Here is an 18,639-nt window from a genome sequence, read left to right as displayed (position 1 = left end):
ATTTTTATCGTTATACTAGATTCCCGTGAAGGATCTTGAAAAGCGCTGCCACCCCCGTTCTGCTGCACTGAAAATGAACTGGGATCTCGTGGTTGTGGCTGCCTAGGCTACTGTACCATGTAAAATGTATATTATATTATATTAGGCTATATTATATTATATTATATTATATTATATTATATTATATTATATTATATAGGCTATTAATAAAATAAAGTAAGAATGAATAGGCAAATACAAACAAGGGCAATGTGCCAAATCATACCCAGGCCACCGGGATTTCACTTTTCCCGGCTGCTCCCGATGGTCGGTCCGAGACTGCCTTATAATTTAGCACAGAATAATAATAATGATGGCACTTCGGGTGAAAAATGTCGTCCTGTGTTCCGTCTTTTAAACTTCTCCTCAAACGTGCATGCAGTGTAAATAAAGCAGTTACATCAATGAAATGATAGTAAAGTTAGTCCACGGCCACACCCCCATGCTAATGGCTATACCGACCACGGCGCAAATTACAAGACGAAAAATGGAAAAATAGAAAATCGGTTAGATTTCATTTATTCGAATGTTTGTTTCTGAAGTCACAATTTAGCAAACGTAAAATTGAAAAAGGGGAGAAAAAGGCAAATATCCATTGATAATGTACTGGAAAAACAAGAAAAATGAATGTCTGGTTTCAATTTTGCATTTTTGCATTTGCATTGTATGGTCTGAAAACTGAATTGTGAAGCGTTTTATTGATTTCTCATCTGCATTCAACACAATCAAGCCACATGTATTAGCCGAAAAATTAGTTCGATTATTTAACCTTGATCTTAATCTAGTAGGATGGATCGTGAATTTTTTATCAAATAGAACCCAGTGTGTGAGAGTCAACAGTCTGCTTTCTTCCAAATTATGTTCTTCTATTGGCTCGCCTCAAGGGTGTGTTCTTTCCCCTCTTCTTTTTATTTTGTATACTAATGATTGTAGGAGCACATTTGACAATAGGTATATGTTAAAGTTCGCGGATGATACTGTGATTGTGAGTCTTCTTGTAAATGAGGAGACATCTCATGGCCCAGTGGTGGAGGACTTTGTCTCCTGGTGTGCAAAATGTAACCTAAATCTAAATAGGCTCCCAGCAAGCAATTTTGCGTCTAATAGACGTCTAATAGCCGTCAAAACACAGCCCAGACGTCTAGGCTAAAACTAGGCTAATTTTGGGCTGTCAGTGAAAATCTAATAGACATCTAAACATAGCCCAAGAATAGACAGCTATTGAATGACTACATATATACGTCTAATAGACGTCTAACCATAGCCCAAGAATAGACTAGTCAATTACACTACATATACATGTAATAGACAACAAAATGAGGCATAAGGATTCTTTTCACTCAAATATAACAGGTTCTCATAAATGAAAATCCATCCAAACTAATTGAATATAAAGGATTTATTTAGAACAATTCTATTAACAACTTAGACAACATTCAAACATAAAAATGAACAAATAAAATATTGGAAAATATGTAAAACAACTTAAGATACTATAAATTTTAAGAATTAACTGTTAGCTTTATATCCATAACCACCACCGCCTGCTCTCCCTGGTGCTTGTTCAAAATTACCAGAAATTGCATTTTTTATTTCCCATTCAGTCGCCAAAGGAAAGTTGGTCATCACTGCGTCTGCCAAATGAGAAAAAGAAAAAAATTATTGCTCAAGAAAAGCATTGTTGACAATCATTTTTAACTAATTACAGTCATTCACTTTTGCTAGGATGCACACTAGAGCTGGCCAATATAGAGTTAACGGAATATAGATTGAGACTATATAATTTATATCAATATAGACAACAATTTATATCAATATTATTAATAAATTAATATCAATAATTGAAATTTTTTGCCTGCATAATGGTGATGCACTAATTATATATATATATATATATATATATATATATATATATATATATATATATATACATACATACATACATACATATATTTTAGGGGTGTAACGATACACGTATTGAACCATTCTGTACGAGGCTTTCGGTTCGATTTCAGTACGGATTTTTAAGAAGAAATGTTCGTTAGACAATTTTTCCTGCTGACCAAAATTTTTTAATTACAAATGTAGGCACGTCAAAAAGCGCGCTCAAATGAAAAAGAGAAATCATAACAAATCGTGACAACAATCGTGCTCTTTCAGGTAGTGACCATATAGACCTGCATTATATGACTGACTGACAGACAAGAACAGTTTGACCTAAAAATATCAAAATTGAAACTACTGCAGAAACAAAGACACCTACATCTTGGATGCCCTTAAGGTAAGCTAAAACATACCAAAATTTCAAAGTGAACTATCCATATAAATCATTCTTTATCACTTACTCATATAACTCTAATGAACATAAAAATATACTTATAGGGGTAGTTCACTTTAAAAAAAAAAAAAAAAAAAAATCATGTAAGCATTTACTCACTTTCACTTGGTTCCAAACCTGTATGGCTTTCTTCTGTTGAACACACACAAAAAATATATATTTTGAAGAATGTTGGTAACAAGACATTTAATGGTAGTCAATGACAAGTGTTCTGTATATTCAATTGCTGTACTTTGTTGTCTGATTGCTGGATAATTTGCAATAAACAGTGTCTTTAAATCAAATAAAGTGGATTACATCACTCCAGTTCTGAGGTTTTTACACTGGCTATCTGTCTGTCAAAGAATTCATATCAAAATACTACAGCTGGTTATTAAATTAATTAACATTTTAAGGCCAAAGTAAATTTCTAATCTTCTGATGCATTATGAACCATCCAGAGCAGACCTCTCAGGTCATCTGGGACAGTAGCCAGCTACTTTTATATCCCCAAAGTCAAAACAAAACATGGAGAAGCAGCATTCAGTTTTTATGCACCATATATCTGAAACAAATTCACTTAAAACTTAATGTATGCTGCATATTTTAATTATTTTAAATCAAGTTTAAAGACTTTACTGTTTGACACTACCTTTTATTAATCGGAAAGGATTTTTTTTTTTTATAATTTCTTTTCATGTTGCTGTTAAGTTTTATGTAAAGTATACTTTGAAAATTTGCATTAAATCAAAAACTATTATTTCTTACTCTAATCTAAAAACAAAAATATATTGGTATCTTTAATAATAATAAAAAATAGTAATGATAAGTTTCATAGTTTCATGCTTACCACCTTGAATTTAGATACATTTTAGATTAAGGGCACACAGTTGCAATAACACGTGCAGTAAACGTTAACTTGTTGGAGAAAAATAGTACTCTGCAATGGTAATGTTAAAATGTTACGGTTTCTACACATTATAACAACTAACTAATTTAAACAATGAACATAACAAAAATAACACGCATACTTACAAGATCGAAGTAGAAATTTGAAGGTTTTCAGAGTGTCGCTCGCCCGTTGCTCTCTGACAGCTGCCTCGTGTAAAATAAAATTGAAAATAGCGGAAATGTTTATCGCGAGATCTGGCTAAAGTGATCTAGTCGCATGCCAGTAGTCCCAGTAGTCATGTCTCAGTAGTGTTTCGATTGTGCCATCTAGCGGTTGAGAAATGCAATTGCATTTGATTTAATTTGAAATGATAGACAGTCATATCGTAGATTGTGTATGAATGTTATGTTTATGTGTGACAGCAAACATTAAGCTGTGTGAGCGAAAACATTTTAATCGGGGCTATAGCCAAGCCGTACGTAGACCAGATTGCCTTGATTTCGCCAGGTGGGCTAAAGCAGACCGCATATAGCCCGTCCAATTCGGAGCTAAATCGTGACTACAGATCGACCATGTCGTGAAATGACACATTGAACCTTGTAGATATCATTACCAATGCGAACATGATGGAATATCAACCATTTCATGCACTGCCTGGCAAAAAAACTACAATTAATCAGTTTTGACTAAAAGTGGGCTACAATAGCCGGGTCTGAATACGAGCTAAATCGTGGCTACGCACAGCCTACACATATAACATGTAAAATAAAGCAAACCAAACAACTTGTAATCACAGTTGACTTTGCTTACATGATGGAATATCATACATCTCACGAGTTATTTTGGGGAAAAAAATACATTTATCCAGATTAAATGTTATTTGGGCTAAAAGTGGGTTACACATAGCCGGACTATATCGGGTCTATATTTAACCGAGACGTTGAAATGACGGCTATTGCTTGCTGGGCTATATCAAAGACCAAAGACATGATCATAGATTTTGGAAAATCTGCCATTTCAGTCTCTCCTACTGTCATAAATGGAAAAGATATTGAGTTCGTGGATGAATATCGTTATCTGGGTACAGTTATTGATAATAGATTAAATTTTAATGCTAACACAGATGCCATTTGTAAAAAGGTTCAGCAGAGTATGTTTTTCTTAAGAAAAATGAACTCTTTTAAAGTATGCTCAGTGTTAATGACACTGTTTTATCGGAGTTTTATTGAATCCGTAATTTCTTATTGTGACATTGTATGGTTTGATTGTATTAGCCTGTCCAACAGAAATAGAATAACCAAACTGATAAAGACTGCTTTGAAAGTGATTGGAGTTCAGCAGATACTGCCCCCGGACATTTTTAAAGGACGTGTTGTTAAAAAAGCCTTTGCGATAATCAATTGCCCAACACACCCATTACACAAAGAGTTAGTTATTCTTCCATCAGGACGTAGATATAGAGTAATGGGAGGGAGAACAAGGAGGTTTAAGAACTCATTCATACCAACTGCTATTCTAATGTTAAATAATCTGTAATCATGAGTGTTTATTATGTGAGTGTTTGCTATGTGAGTGTTTTTTGTGATGTGCAGCACCTGTGCAAAACCAATTTCCTAAGGGATAAATAAACTCGAACTGAACTGAACTGAACTGAACAAATCTTGAGCCTGCATTTCGAAATCAGAGTCATTATTGCAGATGCGTCTAAGACGCTGAAATTGTCCGAAAGGAATGTTATCTTTCAGACTCCTTGGATGGAAGCTGTCAGCCCTCAATAAAGTGTTTCTATCTGTGCTTTTCATTGTTGTGTACAAGAGATTATTGTCATCTATGGAGATAGTCAAGTCCAAAAAATTAATAGATGTTTTTGAATGTTCAATTGCCAGTTTTATATTTGGGTTAGTTGTATTGATGTACTCATGAAACTGCAAAAGTTCTTCCTCATTCCCAGACCAAACGTAAGACTTTTTGTGATCTGAGAACGCAGAGAGAATTTAAGACTAATGGTTTTATTAACTGCAACTCTGAATATGTGGTCTACCGCCTACAATGATGTGGGTGTTTCTATGTGGGCAGAACTAAAAGAAAACTAAAAGAGCGGTTTTATGAACACAAATGCGCAATCCGAGTCAACAACGAAGATTACCCTATGGCCAAACACTATAAAGAAATACACCATAGTGACCCATCATCTTTGAGAATTCAGGGCATTGAAATTATTAAAAAATCAATACGTGGAGGTGACATTTTAAAACAGTTATTGCAAGGTGAAACCTTTTGGATATGGAGTTTTAAAGCAATGGACTATCCAGGATTAAATGAGGAGATAGATATAGACCTTTTCTGTGATTTTGTAACACTGTTTTTTCCTGTGACTACTCACTTTTCATATGTATATGTGTATGCATGTGTATGCATGAATGTGTATGCATGTGTATGCATGAATGTATGCATGCTATCTGTTGCCTGTGTTTCTGTTTATTATTGTGACCTATGGCTTTAGTGCTGAGAACCGTGTGAGAGGCGTGTCCTAGCAATTACCTGCAGACCTTCAACACTGATTGTCAGCACCTGTGTGTTTGCTTCTACTTGTGTGTCTTTGCCATTATAAGATCAGTTTTCTATCTGCTTCACTATGCCCTGAAGAAGGCCCCATGCCGCTACGCGTGGGCATTTTAAAGTTGTCCAGTTAGGACATGTCATTTTTGTAATAAAGACATTTTAATTAAGGAGTGCCTCGGTTATCAGAGAATTCCTTCTCTACACTGCCTCTTAGATGTTCTACCTTGGACAGAAGAGCACCCAAATCAAACTCAAAGTGAATTGAGCACGCCATTCATCTTGAATCTAAACAGTATAAATAATAATATAATAAAGTAAAATAATACTACTAACAATAATATTTTTTAAATTATTTTAATAATTATTTTTTAATTATTAGTATTAATAATAATATAAAAAATATAATAAGTAATAATATAATAAAGATATAAATGTAAAATTGTGTGAAATGTATTATGAAAATTGGCTAGCAATTTCGACAAGCAAATACAAAGAAGTTTGAATACACTTGCAAAATCCGCGATGGGACTGAGCTCGAACAGCTTCAACGTCAGCGACTTTTTATTGTATGAAATCGCTGTCAATCAAAAGGAGATGCAGCCTTTCAACAAACCCTCCAATCATCACGCAGAAACCCAGAGTCCAGGCCAGCCCACTCCTCATTCACCCCCAGAGAAGCTGAGCTTCCGTGGGCGGGACATAATTGCAGCATTTATCCATTGACCGTCTAGTTTCGAAGCACTGAAAAAAACTGTTCAAAGCAGCCCCATATAAGTCAATGGACGCTGGGCTTCAACAGGGAAATCCATTGTGACACTACCTGAATGTATGAGAAGGAAATCCATTTAGCCAACCTGCTTTAGTAACTGATTCTGAACGAACGTGTTCTAACGCATTTTTAGTCAATACAATGTTAACACAATAGTACATATTTGACCATTTATTTTTTGACATTATAGGGGAAGCCAAAAGCTTCCCTTGTAGTCTTAAAGAAATCCCCACTGCTTATAATATGGAGTGAATTGTTCTTCATTGATTTGTGTGTTTTCTTTCTGTTTGTCAGGAGAAAGATGTATGGTGTTGCTGGCAGTGTGTCTCGTGATCATTTTTATTCTGGTGACCATCATCAAATCACAGCAGGACACCATCAAAGCACAGCAAGACGCCATCAAAGCACAGCAAGACAAAGAGGACAAAGAGTCAAATTTCATGAAAATGTTCGGTTTGGGTTGCTTTATCATAAAGGCTGGGCTGTATTTGTTTCCCCCTGGTACATTCGTTGAGAACTTTTTGTCCGCTGTGAGCCCATTTGTAGACATGTTAAAGTAAGGGATAATGTACATCCAGCCGGTGGTTCTCTCAAAATAACCTCAGATATTGTCATATTGCCCCGCTGTGCTTCCGGGGTGTGTGTGTGTGTGTGTTTATGACCCAGTCTGGTTGTGTGATAAGGAATGTTTTTTCAGGGGATTTATTTTTATGAAATGATGTGACCTCTTATGGGGGTTTTATGACACCAGGTGTTTTGTGACCCCAATTCTGCTTGTGTGACAAGTTTTTCAGGGAATATTTTTATTATAGCAGGATAATGGCCACAGTATGAAGAAATTATGAACAGAGGAATGTTGGCGATGGGGGATTTGGGGCTGAAGCGTCCATAATGTCTGTGAATGAAACAAATGAGTTTAAAGAAAAAGCATTGCGGTTAAATAAAACATAAAATAGTGAATAAATGAAATAAGATGTTAAATTATCAAGTCTTAGTATAAGTATTTTAAAGTAAGTTTTAAACATGTTGAATTTACCATAATGAGGTGATCTTTATGCGTCTATCTGGTTCAATTTGTAATGTCTGAGAATGAAACAATGAGTTTAAGAAATAAAACCATTACTGACAAATAAAACATAAAAGAAATATGAAATAAGATAACATTTATTTAAGTATATGTATTTGTTTAAGCTTTTAATCAGTGTGAGGTGAAGTGCACTTAGATGTCGAAATGGTCCAGAGTTAAAGCTACACTGTGTGATATTTTCCCCCATCTAGCAGTGAAATGGTATTGTCATGATTCCTGTCTTGTGTGGACTTGTTATTTCCTGTTCTGTGCCATGTTTTGTAGTCCTTTGTAGTTTTCCTTGTTTATTAGTCTTCCCAGGTGTTTCTAATTAGCCACACCCCCTTATTATCTTGTTTCACTTGTTACTTTGTCAGTTGTTGTACGTGTAATGGTTGCCTCTGTGATTCCCCTGGTTTTGTTCCTTTGATCTTTGAGTTCTGTGTTCCCTGTTTCTTGTTACTTTATTAAATCACCCTGCGTTTAGATCCTCGTCTTCGCTTGCCTTTCTCAGCAACATTACAGGTATATGACTACCCAGTGAATATTAATTTCTGTTCCTTTCAATTCCGAGTGCGTTTTAACTCCTACGGTGGCCATGTTATTCCAAGGTTAACATGGCTTCCAGTTCGACTTCCTCCATGAGTGTCAATGAGTGTAAAACGCGAAAGGCGAAGCTTGAATTTCCAGGTATGTCACTCTTTGGCGAATGTATTTTCCAGATGGAGGCGCAACATGGCTGCCACCATTCGAACGTCTCACTCGTATTATAAATGGCAGATTCTACGAGTACGAGAATACTTTATTAGTTGGTGGAAGTAATTACACATGAATGAGCACATATACTTTTGATAGAACAAAGTGTTTTTTGCAAAGAATCAACTTAAAAAGTTACACAAAGTAGCTTTAAATACAACTCCCTGTGAATTACCATCATTTTCACACATAGAAACTTGTGATGCAGACAGTATCATCACCAGACTGTTCCTTCTCCATTTCCACATTATTCAAGACGGATTCAATTTCATCCTTTGCACTTTCCCACTTTTTAGTTCCACTAATACTAGCTACTTCTTCATCAGAAACTAGATCAGTGCAAAAATATACTGATGAATTTAATAAAGTTTATTGTACATCACACAAAAGATGAAGTGTCAGTTTTACTCCAGAAAATCACCGTAAGAGCTGAGTAAACACAGTATAAGAAGTGCGCAACTACATAAACGAATTTCGGTAGAGTTGAGGGAGCATTTTCTTTGAAAACAAAATAATTCCACGTCATCTTCAGCGGCTGCCTCAGATTTCGGGAGTAAATAGAGATGTGGATTAATACATCCAGCCACACAACACCTACAACGCTTGGGAGACATTCTCGTCAGTGCAGCAGCTGTGAACTTGATCAGGGCGGGTCTATGTTAAAACGGCAGTGTCTGTCAACACTCGTGGGCGGGGCCTGTGGCTTTAGTGATGTCACTAAAGCCGCATTCTGAAAACAGGTCGTTGGGAGACACTGCTTATGATTTATGGGGATTAATAAAAAAGGAGTGAGTGGATTTGTATCACTATTGGGTGGTTGCGTACACACACTGCCAACACACATTTATGTCTAAACAGCATGCAAAAGTGAATTTTGCATAGGTCCCCTTTAAGAGCAGGCGCGCTTGTTCCATGGCGGATTGCTATTATAACGGCGGATTTGCCAGGCGCACGCCAGGAGCGGTTCACAGCCGAGGAGACCGACATTCTCGTCAGGACCGTAAAACACAGAGAAGTGACATTTGGGGATGGAAGAAACCCACCCAAATTAGCTTCGATTAAACAGTCATATAAAAATTGGGGTAAATGTGTAAGCTAGATTTATGCCAATTTTTTCACATCTTCATAGACACAGCAATGATTTCCCTCGTGTGTTAATATTTTTCCTTGTAATGTATGGTTTTCTAAAAATGAGAACTGCTGCGTCTATGTGTAGATGAGATAAGCAAAGTGCACACGCTACATTGATTATGGCCAAGCATGCGCCCTTAACCCCTTAACGCCCACTGTCGCGAATTCGCAACAAACCCCTTCCATTCAGACTGCAGGCGAGATAGCGTGTGTTTTCCCCCAATGCCTGTTTGTGCACATTCGATACATACCTAGGAACCTTTTGCACGCACTGGTTTCTCGTAGGAGCGGTCGGAGTGGGAACTACATCCGGTTCACGGAAGCTAATATTTTGTTTTGCAAAATCCGCATATCAAGGGCGCAAATGTGGAAAAATTGCCCAAAATGAGTTAAGTTGTGCTAAGATAAAAATATGTACCAGCTTATTGATTGCTTCTATAGCTATGTTATTCATATAGACTTCATGTGACGAATATTTTTTACGTACTTTGTAGATTTCTGTTTGTAGCAAATTCGTGACATTTGTCCATAACGGCTGGATTGAGCTATAATGGCCAATGCTGTATTTAGATGGTTTCAGCCAAAACATTTTTTTTTTTTTTTTTTTTTTTTTTTTACAAAAAATAGCATGTTAGGATATAACACTATAAGAATATATAATGTATGCACTGGAGAAACAAGGAAAGAGTTAAACAGAGTGTAACATGGAATGTATAAAAACTACTGTCAATGTTAGGGAGTTTTGTTTCTTGCTGTTGTCAAGATTCATTAATTTGTCAATTAAAGTGTATAAGTTCTAATAACTTTGTGCCATGAATAAAATCTACATACCTGAGATGGGAAAATGTGTTTTATTAATTTGACCATTTTGTAAAAAAAATTACCCTAAATGCCTGTTGTCGCTAATTTGCAACATACCTAAATTTATATCTATTCTATATGGTATAGACAAATTAACAATCTCAACTTAACTTAGCATCAGCTTGGAGCCAGAAACACACATAATACATTTTTTTGTTTAATTGTAAATAAATTCAGGCGTATTCATAGCATATATGAATAACATGCGCAACGCGCTAAACTGACTTTAGACTAGGGTTTTCCCTGGTCAGTGGCGGAATTGTTTTCAAAACCTGCAAAATAGCACCAGGGAACGTTTGCGCCCGAACACACCTCCTCTTTGCGCTGAACCGCCCCCGGGAGCGCAAGTTAATTTCCTAATTTACCGACATGCGTCTGTGGAGTGAAAAGTCCGCTGGGCACGGGTGCAAAATAGGCATGATACATGAGTCAGTGTACAAAGTCAATTGCGCTGGGTGCAAGATAGGGCCCATAATCACTAAAACTTGATTCCATAAGGAGACTGATGGTGGATAGCTAAAAAAACAAGGCAATATAATTGAAGCAATATAAATTCAATTTTGAACTATTTAAAATGTCACATGTGCATGTTTGTAATGAAAAGCCCATGGTAGCATGAGAAGAGGTCAAAGATCGCACATTACTACTGCACAATGGACTCGTTACTTTTCTCCCTGTTTCCGTGATGACTTCACTAACACCTTTAATGAGGTGTGTCTGTATCTGTCCCTGGAGTCATCTTTACCTGACTTGGATGCTGAATCCTGGATCCTTAGTGCTTTTCAAAGAGTAGCCTAAGTATTTTTCTAAATTAATTGCACAAAATCATCATAGTCATCATAATTCTGCTCTAAATCCTCCTGTAAATGTGATTTCAAATCCCTCAGAGTATCATTATGTGAAGGTTTCTCAAGGTTTTTCTATGATAAGATGTGTATATGTGTATATATGTATGTATATATATATATATATATATATATATATATATATATATATATATATATATATATATGTATATATGTATGTATATATGTACGTGTGTATATATATATATATATATATATACGTACTACATATATACATACATATATACATATATATATATATGTGTGTATGTATGTATGTATGTATGCATGTATATATATATATATATATATATATATATATATATATATATATATATATATATATATATATATATATATATATATATATATATATACACATGCATACATACATACATACATACACACATATATATATATATGTATATATGTATGTATATATGTAGTACGTATATATATATATATATATATATACACACGTACATATATACATACATATATATATACACACATCTTATCATAGAAAAACCTTGAGAAACCTTCACATAATGATACTCTGAGGGATTTGAAATCACATTTACAGGAGGATTTAGAGCAGAATTTAACACAGAAAATAAAGTAAATAAATAAGTAAGTAAATAATATATATACACCCCCTGACAAAAGTCTTGTCGCCTGTCCTTGGAACAACAAATAATAACTTGACTTCTAGTTGATCATTTTGAATCAGAAGTGGCTTATATGAAAGGCAAAGGCCTCTAGATTACGCTTATTTTACCAAAATAAAATCTTATCATGCCTTGATTATTAATTATTTAATTAGGACAGAAAGGTCAGACTATGCTAAGACAAAAATCTTGTCACTTATCAGAAATAATGTACAGTACAGAACATAAAGTCATGGTGCAGTGGAAAAATAATTAATATTGTGTATGACTCCCATGAGCTTGGAGGACTGCATCCATACGTCTCGGCAATGACTCAAATAACTTATTAAAGTCATCTGGAATGGCAAAGAAAGCATTCTTGCATGACTCCCAGAGTTCATCAAGATTCTTTGGTTTCATCTTCAATGCCTCCTCCTTCATCTTACCCCAGACATGCTCAATAATGTTCATGTCTGGTGACTGGGCCGGCCAATCCTGGAGCACCTTGACCTTCTTTGCTTTCAGGAACTTTGACGGAGGCTGAAGTATGAGAAGGAGCGCCATCCTGCTGAAGAATTTGCCCTCTCCTGTGGTTTGGAATGTAATGGGCAGCAAGAATGTCTTGATATCTCAGGCTGTTGATGTTGCCATCCACTTTGCAGATCCCTTGCATGCCCCCATACTGAATGTAACCCCAAACCATGATTTTTCCTCCACCAAACTTGACTGTTTTCTGTGTGAATCTTGGGTCCATGCGGGTTCCAATAGGTCTTCTGCAGTATTTGGGATGCAGTTCAATAGATGATTCATCAGAAAAATCAACCTTCTGCCACTTTTCCACAGTCCATCCTTCCTGCAAGCTGTGGGCCTTGACAAATGCAACACGATTTTTTAGTTGTCTTCTGTTTAATGCTGGTTTCTGAGCACTAATTCGGCCATTGAGACCACTGCGTGAGAGAATTCGACAAACTGTTCTTGTAGATACTGGGGTTTCTGGTGACCAGTTGTTATGTAGCTCTGCTGCAGTTGAAAAAGGGCTGGCCCTGGACTGTCGAACCAACAAACAGTCCTCTCGAACAGTTGTCTTACGGGGTCTGCCTGACCTGGGCCTGTCATGAACTTCACCAGTTTCTTCAAATCTTTTTCTTATCCTCTCCACTTGACGTTTAGATACATTAAAGATGTCTGCCACCTCAGCAGGAGACTTGGTCTTCAGGCTCTTGATGATCAGCACTTTGGTCTGTGGTAGAATCAATCTTTGGCATGCTGTCAGAGGTCAGGATGCATTTCAAATGAAGGTTGGGTGTGCTGGGGTTCTTCTTCTACACACCTGGGAATGTGTTAATTACAGTATTTGTCACAGGTGACGCTCTAATCTGTGATAAATTGAATCCTTTAACGATGTGACAAGACTTTTGTCTAAGCAAAGTCTGACTTTTCTGTCCTAATTAAATAATTAAAAATCAAGGCATGATAAGATTTTATTTTGGTAAAATAAGCGTAATCTAGAGGCCTTTGCCTTTCATATAAGCCACTTCTGATTCCAAATGATCAACTAGAAGTCAAGTTATTATTTGTTGTTCCTACAACTTGGACAGGCGACAAGACTTTCGTCAGGGGGTGTATATATATATATATATATATATATATATATATATATATATATATATATATATATATATATATATACCGTTGAAATACACAACTTTAACATATTTCCCAGATATGAAAATATTTACCTAAAGCTGATGCCATTGACATCACTGGCCGCGACACGGCGGACTCGCATCCTGCTGCCACGTCTAAACTCACTCTGTTGGCAGGTAACTGAAGGACAGACAGCCGAATCAACCAATCACCGGGCCCAAGACCAAGGCGCAGCCTTCTTTCTCAACCAATAACAATCGTTGTGGGCGGGTTTTCATTGACAGCGATTCAGAACGAGGAACTAAACAGCTTTTGGCAGCAGAAACGGAGACATGTGTGGTGAGTACAGCAACGAAAGCTACATTTTTATGTTCTATTTACACTGGTAATATACGTGACATTTATTTAAGTTACACGCGTCATAGATTAAAGACGTTTGGGCTGCAATAGTCAGATAGAAATGCCGTTGGAGGGAAACTCTACTAGCATTTAGCATCTGACAGAGGCTGTGTCTGAAAATCGACAATAGTGAGCCGCCTACATACTACATAGACAGCATTTTTGGGCATCACGAACGCGGTTATGTTGCTAAAATGTTTTCTAGATAGACATGTCCTTAATTTATTAATATTTAAAGTGCTTTGAATCTATGAGTTTGTTGTATATTTCTTGTTTCTTATTACTCTGTGTATAAACCATCTAGATTATAATTATATTATCGCGAAGCACACTGTGTAATCTTGTTTGATAAGATAAATATAACTCACCATAGTGTTTATACATTCAACATGAAACATCCCATTATTTAAAGATGATCAGACCACTCTTTCCAGTGGAACAGGTCACAAAACGTCATTTAAAGGACCACACCTCTAATTCAGGTTTGTTTTGGTGGCAGTCACAGACTGTTTTAGTCCAAAAGAAGATATTTTGAAGAATGATGGTTACCAGACAGTTGATGGTAGCCACTGACTTCCAGTTAAAAAATAAAAAATAAAAACTAGGCTACTATCAACTGTCTGGTTACCAACATTCTTCAGAATATCTTCTTTTGTGTTCAACAGAAGAAATAAATGTATTCAGATTTGGAACAACTAGAGCGTGAGTAAATGATGACAGTATTTTAATTTTTGGGTGAACTATCCCTTTAACTTAGTTTGTGCGTTTAAAACCTCTTAGGAGAAGGGCTGCCTTGAATATCTCTTGTCTTTGTTAGAGGTAAGGAAGTGATAAAGAGAGGCAGAACGACCAGCTGGAAGTTCTTTTCCCAGAGGTTTTTCCTGATAAGCTAAATCTGTATGACCTCTCCTTAAGATAGACAAGACATTCAGGGGTTTGCAGACACAACCTTGACGAACGGCAGGGATTTTTGGCCGTCACAAACTCACAAAATGATTAATAGACTAGTTTTGGATCAGATGTGTTCTAACAGAGTCTGAACTCTGAAATAGAGAACAGCATTTCCTTGCTTTTTGGGGGGAAGAGTTCAATATATTACGTAGACATAGCCTACTTTAAAGGTCATGAAGGTCAGGGCTGAAAAATAGTTGTGAAAATCTAAATTATATATATATATATATTTTACAAGAAACATTAACTTGTTAGTAACTAATGTGAAAATGTAATGCTAAATGTTTAGATTATGTTCCTTTTAATGTATGTTCTTTGAAAACATGAAGTACTACTCTTCATACTGTTTTATAAGAATTTTCCCCTAAAGTAAGCAACACTATTCAATAGTTTAGGATGAGTAAAACATTTTGAAGAGGAAATTAATACTGTCATGCAAGGACACATTAAATTGATCAAAAGGGACTGTAAAGACATTTATATTGATTTCAGTTTCAAGTAAATGCTGTTTTTATTTCCCTTTGAGCTGTTTATCAAAGAATCCTGAAGAAAATAACTTTCTACACAGCTATTTTCAACATTGATGATAATCAGAAATGTTTCTTGAGCAGCAAATCATCATATTAGAATGATTTCTGAAGGATCATGTGACACTGAAGACTGGAGTATGGAAATTAAAAATAGGAAACAGTTATTTTAAATTGTAATAATATTTCACAATATCAGTCTTGGTGAGCATAAAATACATTAAAAAACATAAAAATCTCACAGACTTCAAACTTTTCAACAGTAATAGGCTATACAGTATGTTTAAACTTTACATCTTTTTGATCGATTTAGTCTCAGGTTTATTTATTTTTAAAGGTAGGGGGATGAAACTATTAACAATCCATCCTTCATTCATTTTAGCGAGTCATCTGTCTTAATAAAGCAGAGCCTTGTTTGACTACCACACACACACACACACACACACACACACACACACACACACACACACACACACACACACACACACTGCACTGAATGGTGCTTCTGTGACGTTTCTGTCCTTCATAGTGCTGTACTTGGGAGTATATTTATCCCCTATGAAGATAGGAACATTTATACCAGTCATTTTCTTTATATTCACTTTCCTCATCTCACTGTTTACACCAGATTTTGCTGAGCTGAACATTGTTTTTTTTTCCGACTGTGTGTATCCACACAGATGGGTGTTTCTTTCCATTAGGCTTCTTGATTTTCTTAATTGCATACTCATAGTATCACTTCTTTGTTTGTGGCAATGTATTTGTTGATTTGCCTTTTTCTATTGCCTGTCCTCAGTGTTATTTAAAAGGAGTCAAACCGGTTGTCTTATCGTCGTTGTTTATCAAACAACAAAACACCACTTTAACACAGATTAATCTATATTTGGGTCATTGACAAATAAAGCTTCAAAAAAGGTGTTTTTAAAAATCTTTTCAAAACTGATGTAATGCATATTTTTGAGTCATAAACAATGTTTAAACATTTATTTATTTATTTTTTTATTACTGTTTTTAATATGTCAGGCGGCACAACTAAATAGTTGTATGCATACTGTAGTTGTACCACCTGCCATGGAAAGTGTACCAACGTACTCATTCTTGAAGTTAGCAGTTTTTACCAGTTTTTGAGGGAGATCAACAAACCTTTTCACTCCGCCACAAGGATCAGTCAGGCTTCTCTGGATGATGTATTATCATGTCTACTGTTATTACCTGGTCAATTCATAATAAAAGAGCCATGATGTGTGCAGTTGTGCCACCCTGACATACAAATCGCTGGACAAAAGTTTTTCAGTTATCCCAACAGCTTTAAAACTACTGATATTTATCACATTTGTTTATATGAAAGGTTTCAAACTTAAAATGATTACATAGTATTTAGTTTTTAAATGTTGTATTATTAAGACACCATTTTAAATAGTTCCTTAGTCTGTTCATTTGTTCGGACAGTTGCATCACCTGACATTTTGGGGGTTTAAGATAACAAAACATCAAATAAAATGTATTTAAATGTAAAAATGAATTAAAACTAAATAGGTTTTATAGATTAAAGTGATAGGCTATGCATTTTATCAAATTATTTTAAAAGTAAATATTACAGCTGGACACAAAAATGCACTTCATGTCATTGACCCATTTAATTTATACAGTGAACTCTTACAGTGAGTTTTACGTTTAATGATTATATTTCTGTACCTGAATACTACTGTTAGACATTACTTTATGTGTAACTCTGTTGTATTGTATTTATATATGCTTGTAATTTGTGTATTTGTTTTCCATTTTATTATTGGCTGTTCACTTCTATTTGATAATGTTTATTAAAGCTAGTTTTTTGCAGTGGTATTGAAGTACTTAAAGTGGATTTTAAGTGATAAATGAAAATCAGAGTTACATTAAAATGATCCGATTTGTGACTCAGAAACCATAATATGATCTGAACCGTGAGTTTAGTCATCTGTTGCACCCCTAGTATTACATCACCCATCTTTTCTTTTAACTTTGTATCGGCAATTTAAAAACTTCACTCAACCTGTTTTACATGCCATACACAAACCAGTTTTGTTGCATTTTCACATATCTAGATAAACTAATCACTTTTAAGGTCCTTTAGGACTATTTAAAAATTAATGAAATGGCATTTACATCTGATATCACTCTATGCATCGTATTTCTAGTTTTTGATTTGATTACTGAATTTACAAATAAACAGAAGAGTTTGACTGCACTGTCCATCCTGAAAAACGCACTTTCTTTTTCTCTCTGAAGGAATCTTTGCGTATCTGAATTATCACGTGCCTCGCACTCGGCGTGAGATCCTTGAGGTCCTTATCAAAGGTCTGCATCGCCTGGAGTACCGTGGCTATGACTCCGCAGGTCAGGAACAAACGGCTCATAAAACTGATTATACACACACATACACACACACAATTAAAATGAGGAACAGGACCCACTGATCTTGAAACTAGCATCTTCTTTCTGTCTTGCAGGTGTGGGCATTGATGGGGGAAACAGTAAGGAATGGGAAACCAACTCCAAGAGCATCCACTTGATCAAACAATCAGGAAAAGTGAAAGCCTTGGATGATGAAATCCACAGTAAGTAATTGTGCTCATTTTGCAGGTTCAGGTTAAGGCCCAAAACACACCCCATGCCAATATGAGAACGCTTCTAGTCGACAAGTTAATGTGCTTTGAAATGTCACAGCGTGAACCACAACACAAATTCAAGCATGTAGCTCATTCTCAACATTGCTGCAAGAAGTTCTGTGTCTTCTAGTTTCTGTTTTCTCATACAAATGAACAGTTAATAATCTTGATGAGCAAGTTACAGATTTAGCTGTAAATTTTAAACAATGTGACAATGACAAGTAAAAATGTCAAGATGACATGCCTATCCATTCCTTGCAAGAAAAAAAAACAAACTTTTTAACAAATCTGCTTCCCTGTTTATTAATATATGAAAAACATTTGTCCTTAAAATCAAAGTCATGTGCTGTGTGGCCCACAAAAACAGTGGTAATTTATACATTTATTGATTCATTAGCCTATATTGTAAAAATACTTTTTACTGTGGAAAATATATGAAGTGGTGCACATTCACGTGTATTTAAGGTGTGGTAAATTTTTTTTGTTACCTTTTACTTGGTTACATCACATGAGTCATTAAACTCAAGCACTTGGCATACTTTTTTTTACTGCTTTTTTCCCACTCAACACTCTAAATGTAAA

General features: G+C 35.5%; 2 protein-coding genes across 3 annotated transcripts in view; both read left to right on the top strand.

Annotated features, from left to right (window-relative positions):
• Positions 1-8,131, top strand: part of LOC311098545 (uncharacterized protein) — a 38,846-nt gene extending 30,715 nt beyond the window's left edge. For both annotated transcript variants that reach the window (XM_084138779.1, XM_084138780.1), the window contains exon 4: positions 6,874-8,131. In XM_084138779.1, the coding sequence (XP_083994905.1) occupies positions 6,874-7,139 (266 nt within the window). In that variant the 3' untranslated portion in view covers positions 7,140-8,131. The remainder of the gene's footprint in view (positions 1-6,873) is intronic.
• Positions 8,132-13,799: 5,668 nt separating this feature from the next.
• Positions 13,800-18,639, top strand: part of gfpt1 (glutamine--fructose-6-phosphate transaminase 1) — a 38,928-nt gene continuing 34,088 nt past the window's right edge. The window contains exons 1-3 of the mRNA XM_084138778.1: positions 13,800-13,871; positions 17,678-17,785; positions 17,899-18,006. Of these exons, the coding sequence (XP_083994904.1) occupies positions 13,865-13,871; positions 17,678-17,785; positions 17,899-18,006 (223 nt within the window). The 5' untranslated portion in view covers positions 13,800-13,864. The remainder of the gene's footprint in view (positions 13,872-17,677; positions 17,786-17,898; positions 18,007-18,639) is intronic.

Source organism: Abramis brama (assembly GCF_963993115.1).
Source record: "Abramis brama genome assembly, chromosome: 16".
NCBI lineage: Eukaryota > Metazoa > Chordata > Actinopteri > Cypriniformes > Leuciscidae > Abramis > Abramis brama.
This window is presented reverse-complemented; position numbering and strand designations above follow the sequence as displayed.